Source organism: Lygodium microphyllum, chromosome 13, assembly GCF_053477565.2.
Source record: "Lygodium microphyllum isolate KBCC chromosome 13, Lygodium_microphyllum_v1.1.10, whole genome shotgun sequence".
NCBI lineage: Eukaryota > Viridiplantae > Streptophyta > Polypodiopsida > Schizaeales > Lygodiaceae > Lygodium > Lygodium microphyllum.
Window position 1 is genome coordinate 56,050,541 of NC_141147.1, and position 16,693 is coordinate 56,067,233.

Sequence of the window (16,693 nt, forward strand, 5' to 3'; positions counted from 1 at the left end):
TGGTAGAGTTTGGATGATGAGCTTAGTACTCCTTCAATGAAGACACAATGTATATAGAGAGAACATAGTGATAATACATAGGTCTAGTAGAGTGATGGAGCTCACCATTATGCTTATATGGTGAAGGTAGTTGAGAATATTAATGCCGCTTGTCATGAGGAGACTATTAGTCATGTTCATTGGGATGCAACAGTGGATGAGGAGATGGCTACATTAGAGGCTAACAAGACTTGGAATCTAATACCATTACCTAAGGGCAAGAAAGCTATTGGTTGTAAGTAGGATTATAAGTTAAGCATAATGCAAATGATTATCATAGTAAGTATAAAGCCAAGCTAGTTGCGAAAGGCTATGCACACACATATATCCTAGATTATAAAGAGATATTTAATCATGTTTCTAAGATACCAAATATTAGATGTTTCAAATGAAATATCTGGGTGAGATCAAGTTTTTTCTTGGTATTTAGGTGATTAGATGTGTTCATGGTATATGGCTATACCAAAGACAATATGGCTTGGGTATAATATTTAAGTATAGTATGACATTATATAATCCTCTTTCAGTACCATTGGAAAAGAATGTAGAGTTGAATGCCTATGTTGGAGACAAGATAGAAGACCCTACAAAATGTCAAGTTGAGTGCTCATATTAGAGATGAGATAGAATACCCAACTATATATAGATGAATAGTAGGGAGCTTGATTTTTCTAACTATCACAAGGCCAGAATTGAGTTATGTTATTGGACTTGAGTCAATTTATGTAAATACCTAAAAAGCCTCATTTAGATGCACTTAGACATACATTGGGATATATAAAGTTGTTTGAATTATGGATTTTTTAATGAGATACATAAGAATATATAGGTATTTGGGTACACATGCATTTTGGACTGATAGTATATCTAACAAAAGAATCATTAGTAGATTCATGTTTTCTCTTAGCAGTGCACCAATTCCTTGGAATAGTAAAAAGTAGCCTATAGTTGCATTGAGTATAGAGATTGAGTACAAAGATGTTGCTATGGCAGTATGTGAAGTGGTATGATTGCAAAATTTATTGGTTGATTTGCATGTGCAAGTAGATGGTCCAGCTGTCGCATTGTGACAACATGAGTAGCATACAATTGGCTAGGAACCCTGTGTTCCATGCTAGGACAAAACATATTAACATGCATTACCATTTTATTAGGAGAGATCAACTTGGTATATGTCAAGATATAGATTCAAGTAGCTAACATTTTCATGACAGCATTGGATACAAAGAAGCTTCAAAGATTTTGAAGCTTACGTGAAGCTACAGAGATGCAATTGAGCTTGAGAGGGAGTGTTGACATGGCATGCTCAACATGTATGGACATATGTACTTAGCATGTCAGTGGTTATTATGATCGTTACATTTTGAGTCAAATGAATGAAATGCAAGATCTTCTCTTTTCCATTTCTAAACTTTGATCTCTCGTTATTCCTAGAGAAATGGTGAGTAGATTCTCTTGGGAGAAGGAAGAGGAAACGAATACTCAATGCCTGATGAGTAAATATGATTTTTTGAGTACTCTAAAATTACATTGATCTATTCTATTCAATCATATGGAAAGTTGCATCCAAAAAAGTGTGCAATTTGAAGGGAGTTCTAGCCCACTAACTCATCCCTTATTGTATTTGGATAGTTACATCTACCAAGAACTGGCATAGTTACAATGAGAATCGATTAGGATAATCCATTCTGCATTGTTTGACTAAGTAGGCCACTTTTCTTTATGTTGTATCCTATCTACACTTTGTACACTATTGTATTGTGAGAGAAAGAAAAAAGAAAAATTAGCAAGGAAACTTTTTGGCCTCCATCTTTGCTCTTGTGCTCTTAAGTGATCTTCTCCTTACATGTCTTATTTGTGTTCTTAATGCAATAGTTGGAGCAAATCCCTCCATCACCGATTCTTAACATTCATTTTGTTTCAAATAAATATACACAATGGTTTTGAGGGCAATGACAATTATGTTGATAGCTATAGTAAATGGTCTACATGGGGATGCACCTCTACATATTGGGATAGATGTCAAATAAGCCAAGTGTCAAAAACGATTTTTGGTCTTATGTTAAAGTTAAGTGGATCCAATTTGACAACTTGGGATAAATGTTAAATAAGCCAAGTGTTAAGGGGACTTCTAGCCTCTGCATGATCAGTTCCTTTCAATATAAAAGTTTATTATCGATACATTTGTTAAAAGATTATACATTTTTAAATGAAAGGTTAAGCTGGGGGGATGGCAACCTCTAGGGGTATGTGGCCAAGCTCTGTCCACTAAACTTTAAAGAGCCTTGGAATGTATTCTATCTTTTAATTTCCTGCCTTTTCACCCGAAAAAGAAAAGATAACATTAACAGAGAATAAGGGTGCGTTATCCATTGAAATGAGCTGGAACTTGCAGATTCTGAACGCGCCTGGTGGGCCACACTTAAGAGACGCAATCCCGCGTGATGAGGTGTCGACTTGAAAGGCCATCCGAACATACGTGGAAAGAGCTCGGCAGACTTAGTCGGACCCGCCTTGACACGTCACAGACAATGAGAGATGCCGCACCCGGACGCGCGGTCACGAGACGACACGTGGCAGAAGATTTTTAGAGGTCACAGTCGGTGGAGGATCGTTTACTTGGGTTTCTTTGTTCTTTCTTTTTTGCCTTTTGCGCATTTTTTAGAGCAAATTAAATTCTCGATCTCTCGTAGCTTGCCAGAGTGCAGACGCAATATTTTAGACGAGAAAGGTTGTCTCCTTAAGGCACGCCTCTTCAGAATCAGAATCATCGTAACCTTTAGCAGCCCTTCCACTCAGCTTCCTCATCACAACTCAGCTGTGTTTCCCTACAAGGAATCAGGCTTTCTGAGCCTCCACAAGCATCATCAGCCTACTAGCTTTGTGTGTAGTCTCTCTCAAGAATCAGGATAACTGAGCTTCCATATCTCAATCTCAGGTGTTAGACAGGAATTAGGATCACTGAGCTTCCATATCTCATTTCAGATTTGTCTTCCTGTCAGGAATCAGGATAACTGAGCTTCCACAAGTATCATTAGCCTAATAGATGTGTGTAATTACTCTCTGGAATCAGGATACGTGAGCTTCTCATACCTCAATTCAGGTGTGTTTTCTGTCAGGGATCAGAGTAACTGAACTTCCTCAAGCATCATCAGCCTAGTAGCTGTGTGTAATTTCCCTTGGGAATCAGGATATCTGAGCTACCTGAGCTTCCATACCTCAATTCAAGCGTGTTTGCTATCAGCAATCAGGATAACTGAGCACAAGCATCATCAGCATAATAGGGTTGTGTCATCTCTCTCGATAATTACCTGAGCTTCCGTATCTCAATTCTGGTGTTTTTGTGTATCAGGGATCAGAATAACTCAGCCCATATCTCAATTCAAGTGTAACACAGCTCCGTATCTCAGATTGGGTGTGTTTTCCTATCACAAATTAGGATACCTGTTGGTCCATTTCCATTGAAACCATAGGAATTCAAGACACTGCAGTTCTTTCTCTCGTCCAAAGGCTACTCCCTTAACATGTCCAGCTGGAAGCAGAACTCTATGCACAGCCATGGCATCATCCCCGACCAGAGCCACTACCACAAGCAAGACCTCCCCCTTCGAATGAATTTCCGATCTCGTGATAGCACAAGAGCAGCTATGCAGGATGTGGAGCCAGCCTTTAACAATCAGAAAGTCAAGTGGCGATTGGATCAGAATTACATCATCAATCAGGATCCAATCTCTACAGCTCCACCTGCAGCTGGGGTTGATCATCATTCTGCAAACAAGGAGAATGTGAAGACATGGCTTAACCAGTCTAGCACGACCAGTCCCACTTCTGTGATTCAACAGGCACACAGAGTAATCTTGGGACATGAGACTACAGACCCCCCTAGTCCGTCTCCTATTTGCAGCCCTTCCCCTTCCTCACCCATATCCTCTCCCAGGCCATCTGTCTCAATGGAATTGCAAAAGCCCTCCGAAAACTCTTCCCAGAATCGAGATATTGATGGAGCTAATAATATGGAGACAAACAATTCTAGGACAAGCACCCCAGACACTGCAGAAGCTAGCTCGAGTTACAGTGGAAACAAGAGGAAAGATCATGGAATTCGCATGGACGATTTGCATTGGACAAGCAGAAGACATGGGGTAATTATTTCCTCATTGATATGTTTATTGTAGGTCCAGCCGTGAGAAACATCAAAATCATATAAAATGTAATTACATCAAACACAAATACTTTCTTGTCATTAAACGTGTAGATTGTCTTTGATTGCCTAAATTCAGGCTGTCAGTCAAAAGAATTAAAAGTGTTTTTGCAGTTAATGCACCCATTAAATCAGTTCATGACTTAGAGTGACCTCACTTAACTGTGCAGAAAGATATTGCTTCAGATGCTCCCCCAGATAGCCCCACAGGAAGCTCCTATTCATCCACTTCTGAGGGCGGCCTTCTAGCTCTTCTTGCAAGCAAATTGTTCTCGTATAGAGAGGGAAGAGGATCATCACGCTATGCAAGAGGTGTGCTCCTTATATAAGCACTGCTTTGTTGCTTATTGTGATCCCCTGATCCATGTGAAGTATAAGTCTTTGCAATCCCAGTCAAATATGGTCCGAGAGCTTTCATGTGTCTGAGAAATCATTACCTGCATGGTGCCTCATTGTGCATCGGTCAATTCATAGTCTTGTGTTAAAAGAGAGTGATGACTGTAGCTTTGTAAGAAAGACACAGTAATGGGAAGTACATCTACCTATAACTTAGCAGAACTGAAGGATATTCAGGTGCTGTATAGTATGGATGGTAACATATATGTCTCACTGTTCTATGTAAACAAGATATTTGCGAATGGTGGGTTCATGGTATCATATGTAGAAGTGGTGGGGTGTTTCAAGGTTTATAACTGACTTTGGATGGTTTATGTGCTTTTAAACAGAAAGGTCTGGACCCATTGATGAGAAGCATGTCATGGAAGACAGACGACAGAAGCCACCAGTGGAAGAAATTTTTGTGCAACCTGTTCCTGATCATCCTCAGCCTGATCAAACCTCTGACTACACCACCAGTGCTGGCTCTCTTTACAGGACAGCTTCAGAAGCAGCATCTGAACTGTCTTTGGGGTCTGCAAATGATAGGACATTGAGTATGGAATTTGATGCCATGTTAGCAGCAGCAGTTGTGGCAGGCGTTAATAGAGCCAACACCTCAGACAACACACCCGAAGGATCTACAAGGGAGCAGCATTCATTGCCAGAAATTCAAGAAGACAGCTCCCTAGGCAGCAGCTTTGCAGCAGATCAACAACGTAATAGTTTGAGCAGTCAAGATGGCCATGCCATCAGTAGCTGGAGGACAGGTACAACGTCTGACAGGCCAACGCAGCCAGGGTGCTTTGCATCTGCATTAACCGTGATGCGCCAAGGTGCGATAGTGAAAGTGAACACCTCACTGTCTTAGAAGTGTGGTTGACCAATCTTAAAGAGATATTAATGTGTTCCTAATAGATTATATCAGGTGAAGGGGTGCAATGGGATTGTTATGAGAGAAGGAAATGACCTCTGATTGGATTCAGAACTGTAGCCTAACAAACATGTTCAGAGCAAGGGCAGAGGGAACATCAGGAGAGAGGAAGCTTAAGCCATAGAACTGTAACATAATAAGCATGTAAAGGATTATGATAAGTCCATCTAACATGACAGGTTCTGTTTTGGGCAGGTAGGGGTAGTGATGATTTGGATTCAACTAGTGTTTCTGAGATGCATCTGCCATCATCTAGAAGTTCAAGCCATGGAAGCAGATCAAGAGCCGACTCAGAATCCCATCTGCAAATAGTTCCTACAACTACTCTAAACTCGACACAATCAATGGATGACTCTGACAATATTGGCAACAATAGCGTCCTTGGTTCCAACAGTAAACTCACGCATGCAGCTTCATCTGGGTCCCCTAGTGCCTTAGGAGCATACAACAGAGATAGCCTTGCTTTGGTCTTGGTGGATAGCCAACCCTCTCAAACAAGCTCTTACAGACAGGTTCCTTCACAGTTGCATACAACTAATGAAAACATCTCTTCCAATTCAGCAAGATGTGCTTTGGAGAAAGTGAGAAGGAACAAAGTTCATGCCCAAGCACTGGCTTATCAGAATGCAAAAAATTCAAAATATAACAATCGGTAAGCTATCTGAAATCCTGAGTTTTAAGCAAGAATGTGTTTCTTGTCTGATTTGAAACAGCCCTGATTGTTGTATGTTAATCTGCAGACATAAAAAACAATCATATTTGTAAAATGTTCTCAGTCTGTGTTTGAAAATCTTGTGTTATATGAGATATGAGTGACATACTCATTGTTCTGAGTGATGACGTTAGTAGTAGGTGGTGAAGGTTCTGCTAACACATAAGAATATGCACCAACATGCAGGTACAAGAGAGATGAGGCCAAGATAAATGCCTGGGAAAATCAGCAAAAGATCAATGCAACTATAAGCATGAAGAAAGTTGAGGTATGTGATGTATTTGATGTTACATTTTGCTGTGTCCTACCCAGTCATACCCGAGGCTATCCATTACCCTGTGGATTGCTGCTGGTTCATGTCAATATTGGGGACAGACCTGAGCTTACTGAAGCCAAAAAGGGGTTTTTTAGTGGGCACAACTTGGAAGTAGAGCAATTTTATGGTACATTAGCATCAACAAATCACTTTGTATGTATGGTTGCGCAGATGAAATTGGAAGCTAAAAGGGCCAAAGCCCTGGAGAAGATGCAGAACGAGATTGCATCTGCCCACAAGAAGGCCGAGCAGAAGAAAGCCTCTGCTGAGGCAGTGCGTGCAGCAAAATCGGCGAAAGCAGCAATAGTGGCTGAAAGTATCAAGAAGACTGGGAAGACCCCTAGTGCTGGTTGCTTCCCCTTCTGATCCAACTGCAGGGGCATCCAGCTTCACAGAACCTGAGGATGGCAGGTGCATTTAGATGCAGTATTATGTAGGCCTCAAGGGCCTCTGAGAATTATTATACCTGTATAATTTACTGAGAATGGACTTTACATGTTACGTCTGTATCTTCTTCCAATTTTCATCATTCAGATCATAGCATGAAGTAAAAAAAAAATTGTCATCCAACTTCACAAAAGTGTGAAAAGTCATGGTCATTCCTACTGGCTGTACTACTGAAGAGGGGGTGTCTTTTCTTTGTACATATTGGTTATAACTAGCAGGTATACTGGCTACACTACTGAGGAAGTCCCTTCTATGTACATATTGGTTGTAACTAGCAGGTATATCATAACGAGTTTACCAAATTACAACTGAAAATGGTTTTTTGTAATCTGGGTTTTACAGTTTGAGAGAGACTTTTCTTCAAAGAAAATGCAGAGATAGTTGCAGCTAGTCATAAAGGCTTTAGCTTCTACAATAGATCTAGGAGCGAATTCCAGCTGCAAATGCATTACACAATAAGGCTTCACCATGGTGCAGAAAGGCAAAACATTTCAAAGCATTCAATACAAAAGACCAACTAATTTTGGTCATAAGCCTTATTGAGATCCATATTGATAACCAAATGTCTACAATGCATTCCAAAGCTAGTCAATGCTAACCCATATTGCCTAGGATGAATAATTCTAGACAAAGTAAATGTAATTCTCAAAGCAAGAACCTTTGCCATAAGTTTGCAGGAGATCCTTGCTCCTCTCAGCCTTAGGGATTAAACTATCGTACCCTAAGTGAGAAACTCAGATATCATACCTGAAGTTCTGAAATGAGTTAAGCAACTTTGCATGAATTTCCATCACATGCATTCCACGTTTCCACAAAACTAGAGGAGAACTATCTAGACCTGTTGCTTTACCCTTCTTCATTTTCTTCAAGGCAAACTTCACTTTCTCCAAGTTAAGAGGGTGATCAAGTACTACATCACTATGAAGTGAGACACACAATCTCTGCAAGAAGTCAGAAGCTTTTTATGATAATCATCACAAGGCTTTGGATCATACCCAACAATAGGTACAAGGTGATTCTGGAAAAACAACAGTAATTTCTTCCCAAACAGTGTGCAAGTGGCCTTCAGCATCCCCAATCACCACTTCTTGTGTTTAGCTTTTAATGCCAAAACACACTTCCCATTCTAAATCATACCTCGAACCTAACTGAACCTTAGCACTTGAAACTCAATGATCCTCCTAATCCTTGAAGAAACCTGCAATATCATGCAGCAAATGAAATAAATACATGCCCCTAGGTTGGAGAAGAATAGCACCAAGAGGACTATTATGTCTACGTTGTGTAGCACCAGCATGCTGGCCCTGCTCCCTTGCAGCTTGACATCTTCCCACTCCATCCGTTCTTCTGATAGAGCATGCATCTGCAGCCATGTGACTTGTAACATACCAAGATAGAACTTTTCCACTCCCACTTCTTGTTTCTGTTCCCCAGAAGAGATTAGGTGCCGGAAAAGTGAAAATATCTCCCCATTGACACAGATTTTAACGACCGAGACATTGCCACAACCATCCCTTACAATCAAATGCAAAATTAAACTCTTCCTTAACCAGTAGATAACGTGCTACCTACCTTGCCCTTTGGACTATTCGTTTTTAGACTCTTCCTTAACCGGTAAATAATGTGCTACCTTGCCATCTGGACTGCGCCTGAACAAAACAACAATAGCCCTTGAAGCCCTTCTCCTCCACTGCGTCATCTCTAGTCTTAATCTCCTGCAAAGCCAAAACATTACACTCTTTCTGCCTCAGCAACATGCAAAGAAGCTTGTCTGCTCTTTTGTAGCTGAACAGAAAGCCTCGACTGTTCCAAGAAATGATGATTATCCTTCTCAAGGTTCTCTATCCATCCATACGAATAGATCATGCACCAGCAGCACGACCCTCGAGTGGTGCATACAAGGTTGCGAAGCCATGTGTTTTGCATGTCTACTTCTTAGAGGATTGCTATTCTTAGAATATTCACTCTCTTCTTCACAAGAAGTTTCAGACAAATCCCCACTATATTACAAGATCCCAAGCCTTTGCATGGAGGGACCACATACCTACCTAAATGCTAGGCCAGCAGCCCTAACTGCAGCTAGCTTGATATGCGATGCCTTTGGAGCAAAAGCTTAGGATGTTGAACACTATAGGGAAAAACAAGGGAAAATAGCCTCTTTTTTTACACAGAAAAATGTCAAAATTTTCTTTGTTTACTAAGACACACAATGTGTGTGTGTGAGGTGAAACTAGCATCAGGTTGACTATTTGTTAGCACATCGAAGTATCATACTTGACCTTACATGTACATCACATTGCTCACCACAAGAAGAGAATATTGTAGAGACCACATCTTTCTTTACGTCTTCGTGCAAGGGCTACAAAGGGCTTATAAATGCAACATTATTCTCCCAAAATTGTTGCAAGAACCTACTTTATCTAACCTTTCTAGAGGAACACAATGAATAAAAGGCAACAAATTGTTGCTTATCTTGTTATTCTATTTAGCAATTAAAATATTCAAAAGAGTTCACATGAGGGCAGTGCAATTGTTGAATGTTTTTTTCCATGATACCATGAAGTAGCATAATAGTTTTGGCGTGTGATAGTATGCACCAGAATGTGTGAAGCATTGGAGTGAGACGTAAGCAATTATCTTCGAAGCATGTCTTCTCGGCCCATTCTCCTAGCTATGTATAGCTCTTCATTTATTAGCATTTTATCAAGCAAAGGGTGTTGTAGCAACTTGCCATTTAAATGAAAATTTCAAATACCAACCTGTCAAGAATCGCGTGGTGGGGGACTTGCTTGAGCTGTTGCACCAAACACACACTGTATACACAAGAAGAAGCTCACTCAAGAACACAAGAAGAGAGATGGGAGGCCAAAACGTTTTCTTGGTGGTTTTTTCTTCTTCTTCCACACACTATACAATATACACAAAGTATAGATAAGATATAACATAAAGGAAAGTAGCCTACTAAGTCAAACAGTGCACAACTAACTACACTAATCGATTGGCACTATGTCTTTGCCAGCTGTAGGTAGGTGTAACAAACTAAATATATAGTGATAAGTCAATGGCCATGTGAGTATCATAATGACCATCAACATGCTAAGTGTAGACGTGCGGACCCATCTAGCCAGGCGGTCCATCATCAATGTCTACACATCTGGAGCTTACCACCTCAACACTCCCCCTCAAGCTCAACTCTATCTCTGTAACTCCAAGTAAGTTTCGAAACTTTCGAAGCTTCTCTACACCAAATGCCTTTGTGAAAATGTCAACTATCTAATCTTGTATGCTGACATATACCAAGTCAATCTCTCTTGCAAGTACCTTCTCTCTCACAAAGTGGTAGTACACCTCAATGTGTTTTGTCCTAGCATGGAACACTGGATTCCTAGCTAGCTGTATGCTGCTCATGTTGTCACAATGAATGACAACTGGACCATCTCCCTGCATGTCCAAATCACCTAATAACTTTTGCAGCCATACCACCTCACATGCTGCCATAGCAGCACCTCTATACGCTGATTCAGCTCCGTGCTCGATAAAGTAACTGTAGGTTGCTTTTTGCTGCTCCATGTAACTGTTGCACTACCAAGGGAAAACATGAATCCACTTGTAGATCTTCTGTCTGACAAGCTACTAGTCCAATCTGCATCTGTCTATCCAAAGACCTGTACGTCCTTACCTACCTCATAAAAAAGTCCATAATGTAAAGTGGACTTCACATACCTCAATATACGTCTAGCTGCATCCAAATGAGGCTTTCTAGGCATCTGCATAAACTGACTGACAATGCCAATAGCATAGCTTAAGTCTGGCCTTGTGATAGTCATGTAAATCAAACTCCCTACTATTCTCCTAAACATAGTAGGGTCTTCTATCTCATCCCCAACATCAGCACTCAACTTCACATTTTGCTTCAATAGTACTGAAAGAGGCTTACATGCTGTCATACCATACTTGGATAACATATCCAAGCCTTACTGCCTTTGGGATAGCCATATACCATCATCACATCTGATCACCTCAATACCAAGAAAGTATCTCAGCTCACCCAAATCTTTCATCTCAAACTTCTTTTTCAAGAAGTCCTTAACTTCAGCAATCCCATTGTCACTATCACTTGTAATAATCAAGTCATCCACATAGATGACTATGATGACCAAACCTGCATCTCCCTTTCTCACATAAAGTGAGTGATCAGCATCAAAAATACAAAATCCAATATTGACAAGATACTCTCCAATCTTGTCAAACCATATTCTAGGTGCTTGCTTCAGCCGATAGAGCGCTTTCTTTAACCTGCACACATATGTGGGATGCTCTAAATCCTCATAACCTGCTGGCTGCTCCATATACACTTCTTTTTGCAATTCACCATGCAAGAAGGCATTCTTAACATCCATTTGCTGCAAAATCCAACCTTTGGCTGCTGCCAAGATAATCACACACCTAACAGTTGCCATCCTAGCAACTGGATTGAATGTCTCTTCATAATCTATGCCATATGTTTGAGCATAGCCTTTTGCAACCAGCCTAGCCTTATACCTGCTAACTGAACCGTTTGCATTATGCTTGACTTTGTAAATCCACTTACAACCAATAGCTTTCTTACCCTTAGGTAAGGGTACCAAATCCCAAGTCTTATTGGCTTCTAATGTAGCCATCTCCTCATCCATTGCTGCATCCCAATGAGCATGACTAACAGCATCCTCAAAACAAGTGGGCTCAACATCCTCAACTAGTTTCACCATATAAGCATAATGGTGAGCTGCATAACCTTCAAAACCAAATCTTTTAACAGGGTATCTGACCTTACTAGATCTGCATACCACCAGATCACTCAATTGAGTCTTTACATTACTATGAGCTCTCTGTACACCTGGTGTCCTGACTGAAGGAATGCCAAGCTCATCATCCAAACTCTCTGAACCACTAGAATCTCCATTAAATCCCAAATGATTGGTAGATACATCATTACCATCCAGCACTTTCTTCTTTCCTTTGTCCTTTCCTGCAACACTTATAGATCCACCTGAAGATGTGGGGCTACTCCTTAGTCTCCCAGACCAAGGGCTCACTGTAGGTATAGTACTAGATGATGTTTTTGGTCCACTAAGACTCCGTGATTCTTGTTTATCTTTCTGCACATAGCTGTCCTGATCATTATCATCATCCAAAACATCACTAGCAGGTGTATACCAACTTCCCATCTCATCAAAGATAACATCCCTTCTCACTCTAAACTCACCTGTGATGACAGGGTTATAATAGCAATATCCTTTCTGCTCTAAAGAGTATCCAATAAAAACACATTTTTCTGCCTTTGAATCAAGCTTCTTCCGTAGCTCATCTGGCACATGAATATATGCAACACATCCAAATACCTTCAAGTGCGATACATCTGGCTTCTTGCCAGTAAAGCATTCTTCAGGAGTCATCCCATGAACTGCAACTGTGGGAGTTCTGTTCATAATGTAAACAGCAGTATGGACAGCCTCAGACCGAAAATGTTTGGGCATATTCTTTTCAGCCATTAATGCCCATGCTTGTTTTTTTATTTCTGTAATATGCCTGTTTTTTCTTTCTACAACACCATTTTGTTGTGGGGTATACCTACAAGTAAATTGCCTCTTTATCCCATAAGTCCTCAAGAAGCCACTGAACTCATTAGAGAGGTACTCTCCCCCTCCATCTGATCTCAAGCACTTTACTTTTAAGCATGTTTCTGTTTCAATAGCTGCCTTAAAAGATTTGAAGTGCTCAAACACATCACTTTTTTCCTTCATGAAGTATACCCATAACTTCCTTAAACAGTCATCAATAAATGTAACAAAGTATTTGCTGCCACCAAGAGATACATTCTGTGTAGGCGCCCAAACATCTGTATGCACTACATCAAGTATTTTTCTACTCACTTCTCTGTCATGCGTGAAGGGTTGTCTTGCTTGCTTACCAAACTGGCATGCTTCACAGACTTTATGCAATTCTGCAACTCTAAATGAAGGCAACCCTGTAACTAATCCTCTGGACTGCATTAATTTCATCCTTTGCACATTTGCAGTCCAATACGTTTATGCCATATTTCAATATCTGCAACTACTCCTTTTCCTTTAGCATACATAGCAGCATCCATTGCAGGAATTCCGGCATCTAAAGTGAACATTTGACCAACTCTACTTCCTTTTGCGACCAACCTGCACTTATCAAGGTCTTCTACAAAACAACCTTTTGCATTGAAATAGACCTGCAACCCCTACTCTACCATTTGGCCAACAAACACTAGATTCTTTGTAATTGAAGGCACATATAATACATCTGTCAGACTCTTTGTCTGACCATCATACAAGGACAAGGGAACCTTTCCAATGTGTGAAATTGGGTGGCATGAATCATCACCCATCTGCAAATAACCTGGATTTTGTAAGTCTTGCATCTCTCTAAACCATCCAGCATGATTGGTCATATGATTAGATGCACCTAAATTGACATACCATACATCATCATGTGTCCCCTTTCCTGTAACTGCATTCATCATATGCTGCATAATAAACAGATACTCATTTTTGTCTTCATTCTGTCGTGAAGACGGTACATAGTTTCCTTGCTGCAATTTACCACTGCGAATATCATCCTTCTTTGCATAGCAATGGGCTGCAATATGGCCTGTTTTGCCACAATAATGGCAAACAATAGCAGAATTTCTAGAACCTCTATTCTGCCATCCGCCTCCTTCTCTAGAGCTCCCCCTGCCTCTAAAGTTTCCTCAGCCTCTAGAAATCTGCATTTCACTAAACTATTGATTGAACCTATTTTATTGGTTATCACCAGCACGTCTCATACCATGGCCTCTCAAAGAGGATCTACCACGTCCCCTTCTTGAACTCGAGTAAAATGCTTGGACCTGTTCACCATTTCTTTTAGACGAATCACCCTGCATATTGATCTCTTCAGTAATCATGAGAGAGATTAGCTTATCAAAATCTGGAAATGGCTTCTGTACATATACTAAAGTAACAAATGATTTCCATGCATTCTCATTGTTAAGGCCACTCAAAGTGGATGAAACCAAATCATCATCATCCGGCATTGCATCAATCGCTACTAAAGCATCTACAATGCTCCTCACCTTCAACACATACTCATTGACAAACATTTTCCATTTCTTCAAGGCATTCAACTCTTGCTTGAGTTGAATCTTTCGTGCCTTTGTATTTACTGAAAACATGCTCTCAAAAATTGTCCAAGCTGCATGAGAAGTTTCTACATTCCTGATATGTCCTAGCATAGTATTATCAATCACTACAGATAGCCAGTACATCACCTTTTTGTCTTTCACATTCCACTCTTTCCATGCTTTTAACTCATCTGCAGTCGAAGGAATACCTAGCTCTGGCTCCTTTTCTTCACCTGAAACAAATTCATAAAGGCCCTTTCCAATGAGGAAGTTTGTCACACGGAACTTCCGTGAAGGGTAGTTGTTCTTATCGAGCTTCTCAATAATGGGATTTCCACTGTTCTCTGCCATTATCACAAACAAGGATATAACACAGCAAGTTAGTCTTCTGCAATCTTCCACAACACATGCACAACAATACACCAAGTAACCTTTTTCACTGATTGCTCAATAGTACATGTAATCTACAACCTGTTTGCAAATAAACCTTATGTTTTCTTCTTGCAAACACCTCAAAAAATTACAAATTCACAATCTATAACCTGTGCACCCACTTTCGGTCAAAACAGCCAAAATCACAGTGTATCCTGAAACTGTTGTCTGCAATCTGTAACCTGTGCATCCACTTTCGGTCAAAACAGCCAAAATCACAGTGTACCCTGAAACTGATGTCCGTAACCTTGTGGCTCTAAAATGGGACCTGAAATGGCCTCAGATGCCTAAAAAAACTGTGGGAAATCCCTAAATGCCTAATCTGCATAATATAGAGTGCTCTACTCGCACACAAATTCTCATAGCAATCTGAGATTTTTGCTCAACCCTGCTTTTGGTGCCTCCACAGACATTATCCAAGAGAGAGAGTGGAAGAATGGGAGACCTTCTTACCTGTTGCTTGCTTGCTTGAACTTTGCTTCTTCTCCTTCACTTCAACCTTCAAAATCAGCCTCTCTCAGTGGCATGGCTCTGATACCATGTCAAGAATCGCGTGGTGGGGGGACTTGCTTGAGCTACTGCACGAAACACACATTGTATACACAAGAGGAAGCTCACTCAAGAACACAAGAAGAGAAATGGAGGCCAAAACGTTTTCTTGCTGGTTTTTTCTTCTTCTTCCATACACTATACAATGTACACAAAGTATAGATAAGATACAACATAAAGGAAAGTGGCCTACTAAGTCAAACAGTGCATAACTGACTACACTAATCGATTGGTGCTATGTCTTTGCCAGCTGTAGGTAGGTGTAACAAACTAAATATATAATGATAAGTCAGTGGCCATGTGAGTATCATAATGATCACCAACGTGCTAAGTCTAGACGTGCGGACCCATCTAGCCAGGCGGTCCATCATCAGTGTCCGCACGTGTTGAGCTTACCATCTCAACACGACCAATAAGGCTTAAGAGAAGTGGGTGCCATGTACATCAAATTACAATCAAAAGCCTTTATGGCTCTTCTTTCCTCAATATTAGTCATCATTGGGCAATACTAGTGCATACGAGATACATACGAGGTATCGCTCGAATGGGTTACATTCCTTTGCTTTTTTCTTTAGCTACTCCTCTAGCTTTTCAAGGAAGAGCTCTGTAGAATAATATGAAATTAACCTCATGGCCTCTATTAACCTCAACACAAAGAAAGGCGCAAGGGCAACCTTAAAAGTCCAAGGCAAATGCAAAAGGGGAAAGGTGCATTTTAAAATACAAAGGCGCACCGTGAAATCTTGTAAAAGAGTGCCATGCGGTGGAAAATCCAGAAAGCTAAAACAGAAGACAAAGACAAAGGCCAAGGCAAAGAGAAACGGAAGACAAAGGCGCACAAGGAAAAACGCAAGTCAAACTATTGTAAAAGAGCGCAAGCGCATCATGGTTTAATTCAAGGAACGTCAGGCTCTCACCTGTGCAATTTGTAAATGTAGAGGGGCAGTGGAAAGGAAGCTAGGAAGATAGAAGGACAATGGGAAAAAGGGCTTAGGCTACGGCCGGCCATGTAAAAAAGAGCGCCCAAAAGGGATTTAGGGTTTTGTATATAAAGTTGAAAAGTGAATGAGAACCTCATTCTTTGGTGTGGCAAAAAGAGTCTTCTTCTTCCTCTCTTCTTATCTCCTTCTGCTTGTATGTGCTCTTGAGAGAGGGATTGTGAGAGTGTAAGGGAGTGAGTATGTGTGGGAGTGAGGGATCAAAAGGGTGAAGCTCTTCACCATCTCCTCTTCTCTTCTCTTCTCTTCTCTTCTCTTGCGCGTGCGGCTATGGAGGATGGAGCTTGGAGATGGAGGAGGCTTGAGGATGCTTGAGCTAGCATCAAGAATCATGGAGCTACCGGAATGCAAGAGAGAGGAGGGTACTCGATCAAGCATCAAGGTAAGCTCACTACACTCGTAGGATCGACGGCGCGTCGGCTAGGTGAGAGATAGCCATTAGAGCTCACTTGGAACACTTGAAACAATAAGCGGTCCGTGGGTCTTGGTGGTTGAGTGAAAGCTATGTTAACCCCAACA

The 16,693-nt window shown here is 40.8% G+C and overlaps 2 protein-coding genes across 6 annotated transcripts; one reads left to right on the top strand and one right to left on the bottom strand.

Moving 5' to 3' along the window:
• Window positions 1-2,724: 2,724 nt before the first annotated feature.
• On the top strand, window positions 2,725-7,254 carry LOC148026643 (uncharacterized). Of its 2 annotated transcripts, XM_087691109.1 has the most exons (7): window positions 2,726-3,142; window positions 3,392-4,181; window positions 4,411-4,552; window positions 4,966-5,451; window positions 5,745-6,201; window positions 6,448-6,529; window positions 6,749-7,254. In XM_087691109.1, exons 2-7 carry the CDS (start codon window positions 3,564-3,566, stop codon window positions 6,941-6,943), a joined length of 1,980 nt encoding a protein of 659 aa, XP_087547235.1. In that variant the 5' UTR covers window positions 2,726-3,142; window positions 3,392-3,563; the 3' UTR covers window positions 6,944-7,254. The 2 variants fall into 2 exon arrangements, with proteins under 2 accessions (XP_087547236.1, XP_087547235.1); XM_087691110.1 differs by having other exon boundaries at window positions 2,725-4,181; window positions 4,966-5,385.
• Window positions 7,255-8,069: 815 nt separating this feature from the next.
• LOC148026644 (uncharacterized) lies at window positions 8,070-8,949 on the bottom strand. Of its 4 annotated transcripts, none has more exons than XM_087691115.1 (4): window positions 8,880-8,949; window positions 8,655-8,739; window positions 8,304-8,387; window positions 8,070-8,222 (listed from the first exon to the last, which is right to left on the bottom strand). In XM_087691115.1, the coding sequence occupies exons 1-4, from the start codon at window positions 8,937-8,939 to the stop codon at window positions 8,206-8,208; spliced, it is 246 nt and encodes an 81-aa protein (XP_087547241.1). In that variant the 5' UTR covers window positions 8,940-8,949; the 3' UTR covers window positions 8,070-8,205. The 4 variants fall into 4 exon arrangements, with proteins under 4 accessions (XP_087547241.1, XP_087547239.1, XP_087547238.1 ...); XM_087691113.1 differs by having other exon boundaries at window positions 8,304-8,447; XM_087691112.1 differs by having other exon boundaries at window positions 8,070-8,387.
• Between the last annotated feature and the right edge of the window lie 7,744 nt (window positions 8,950-16,693).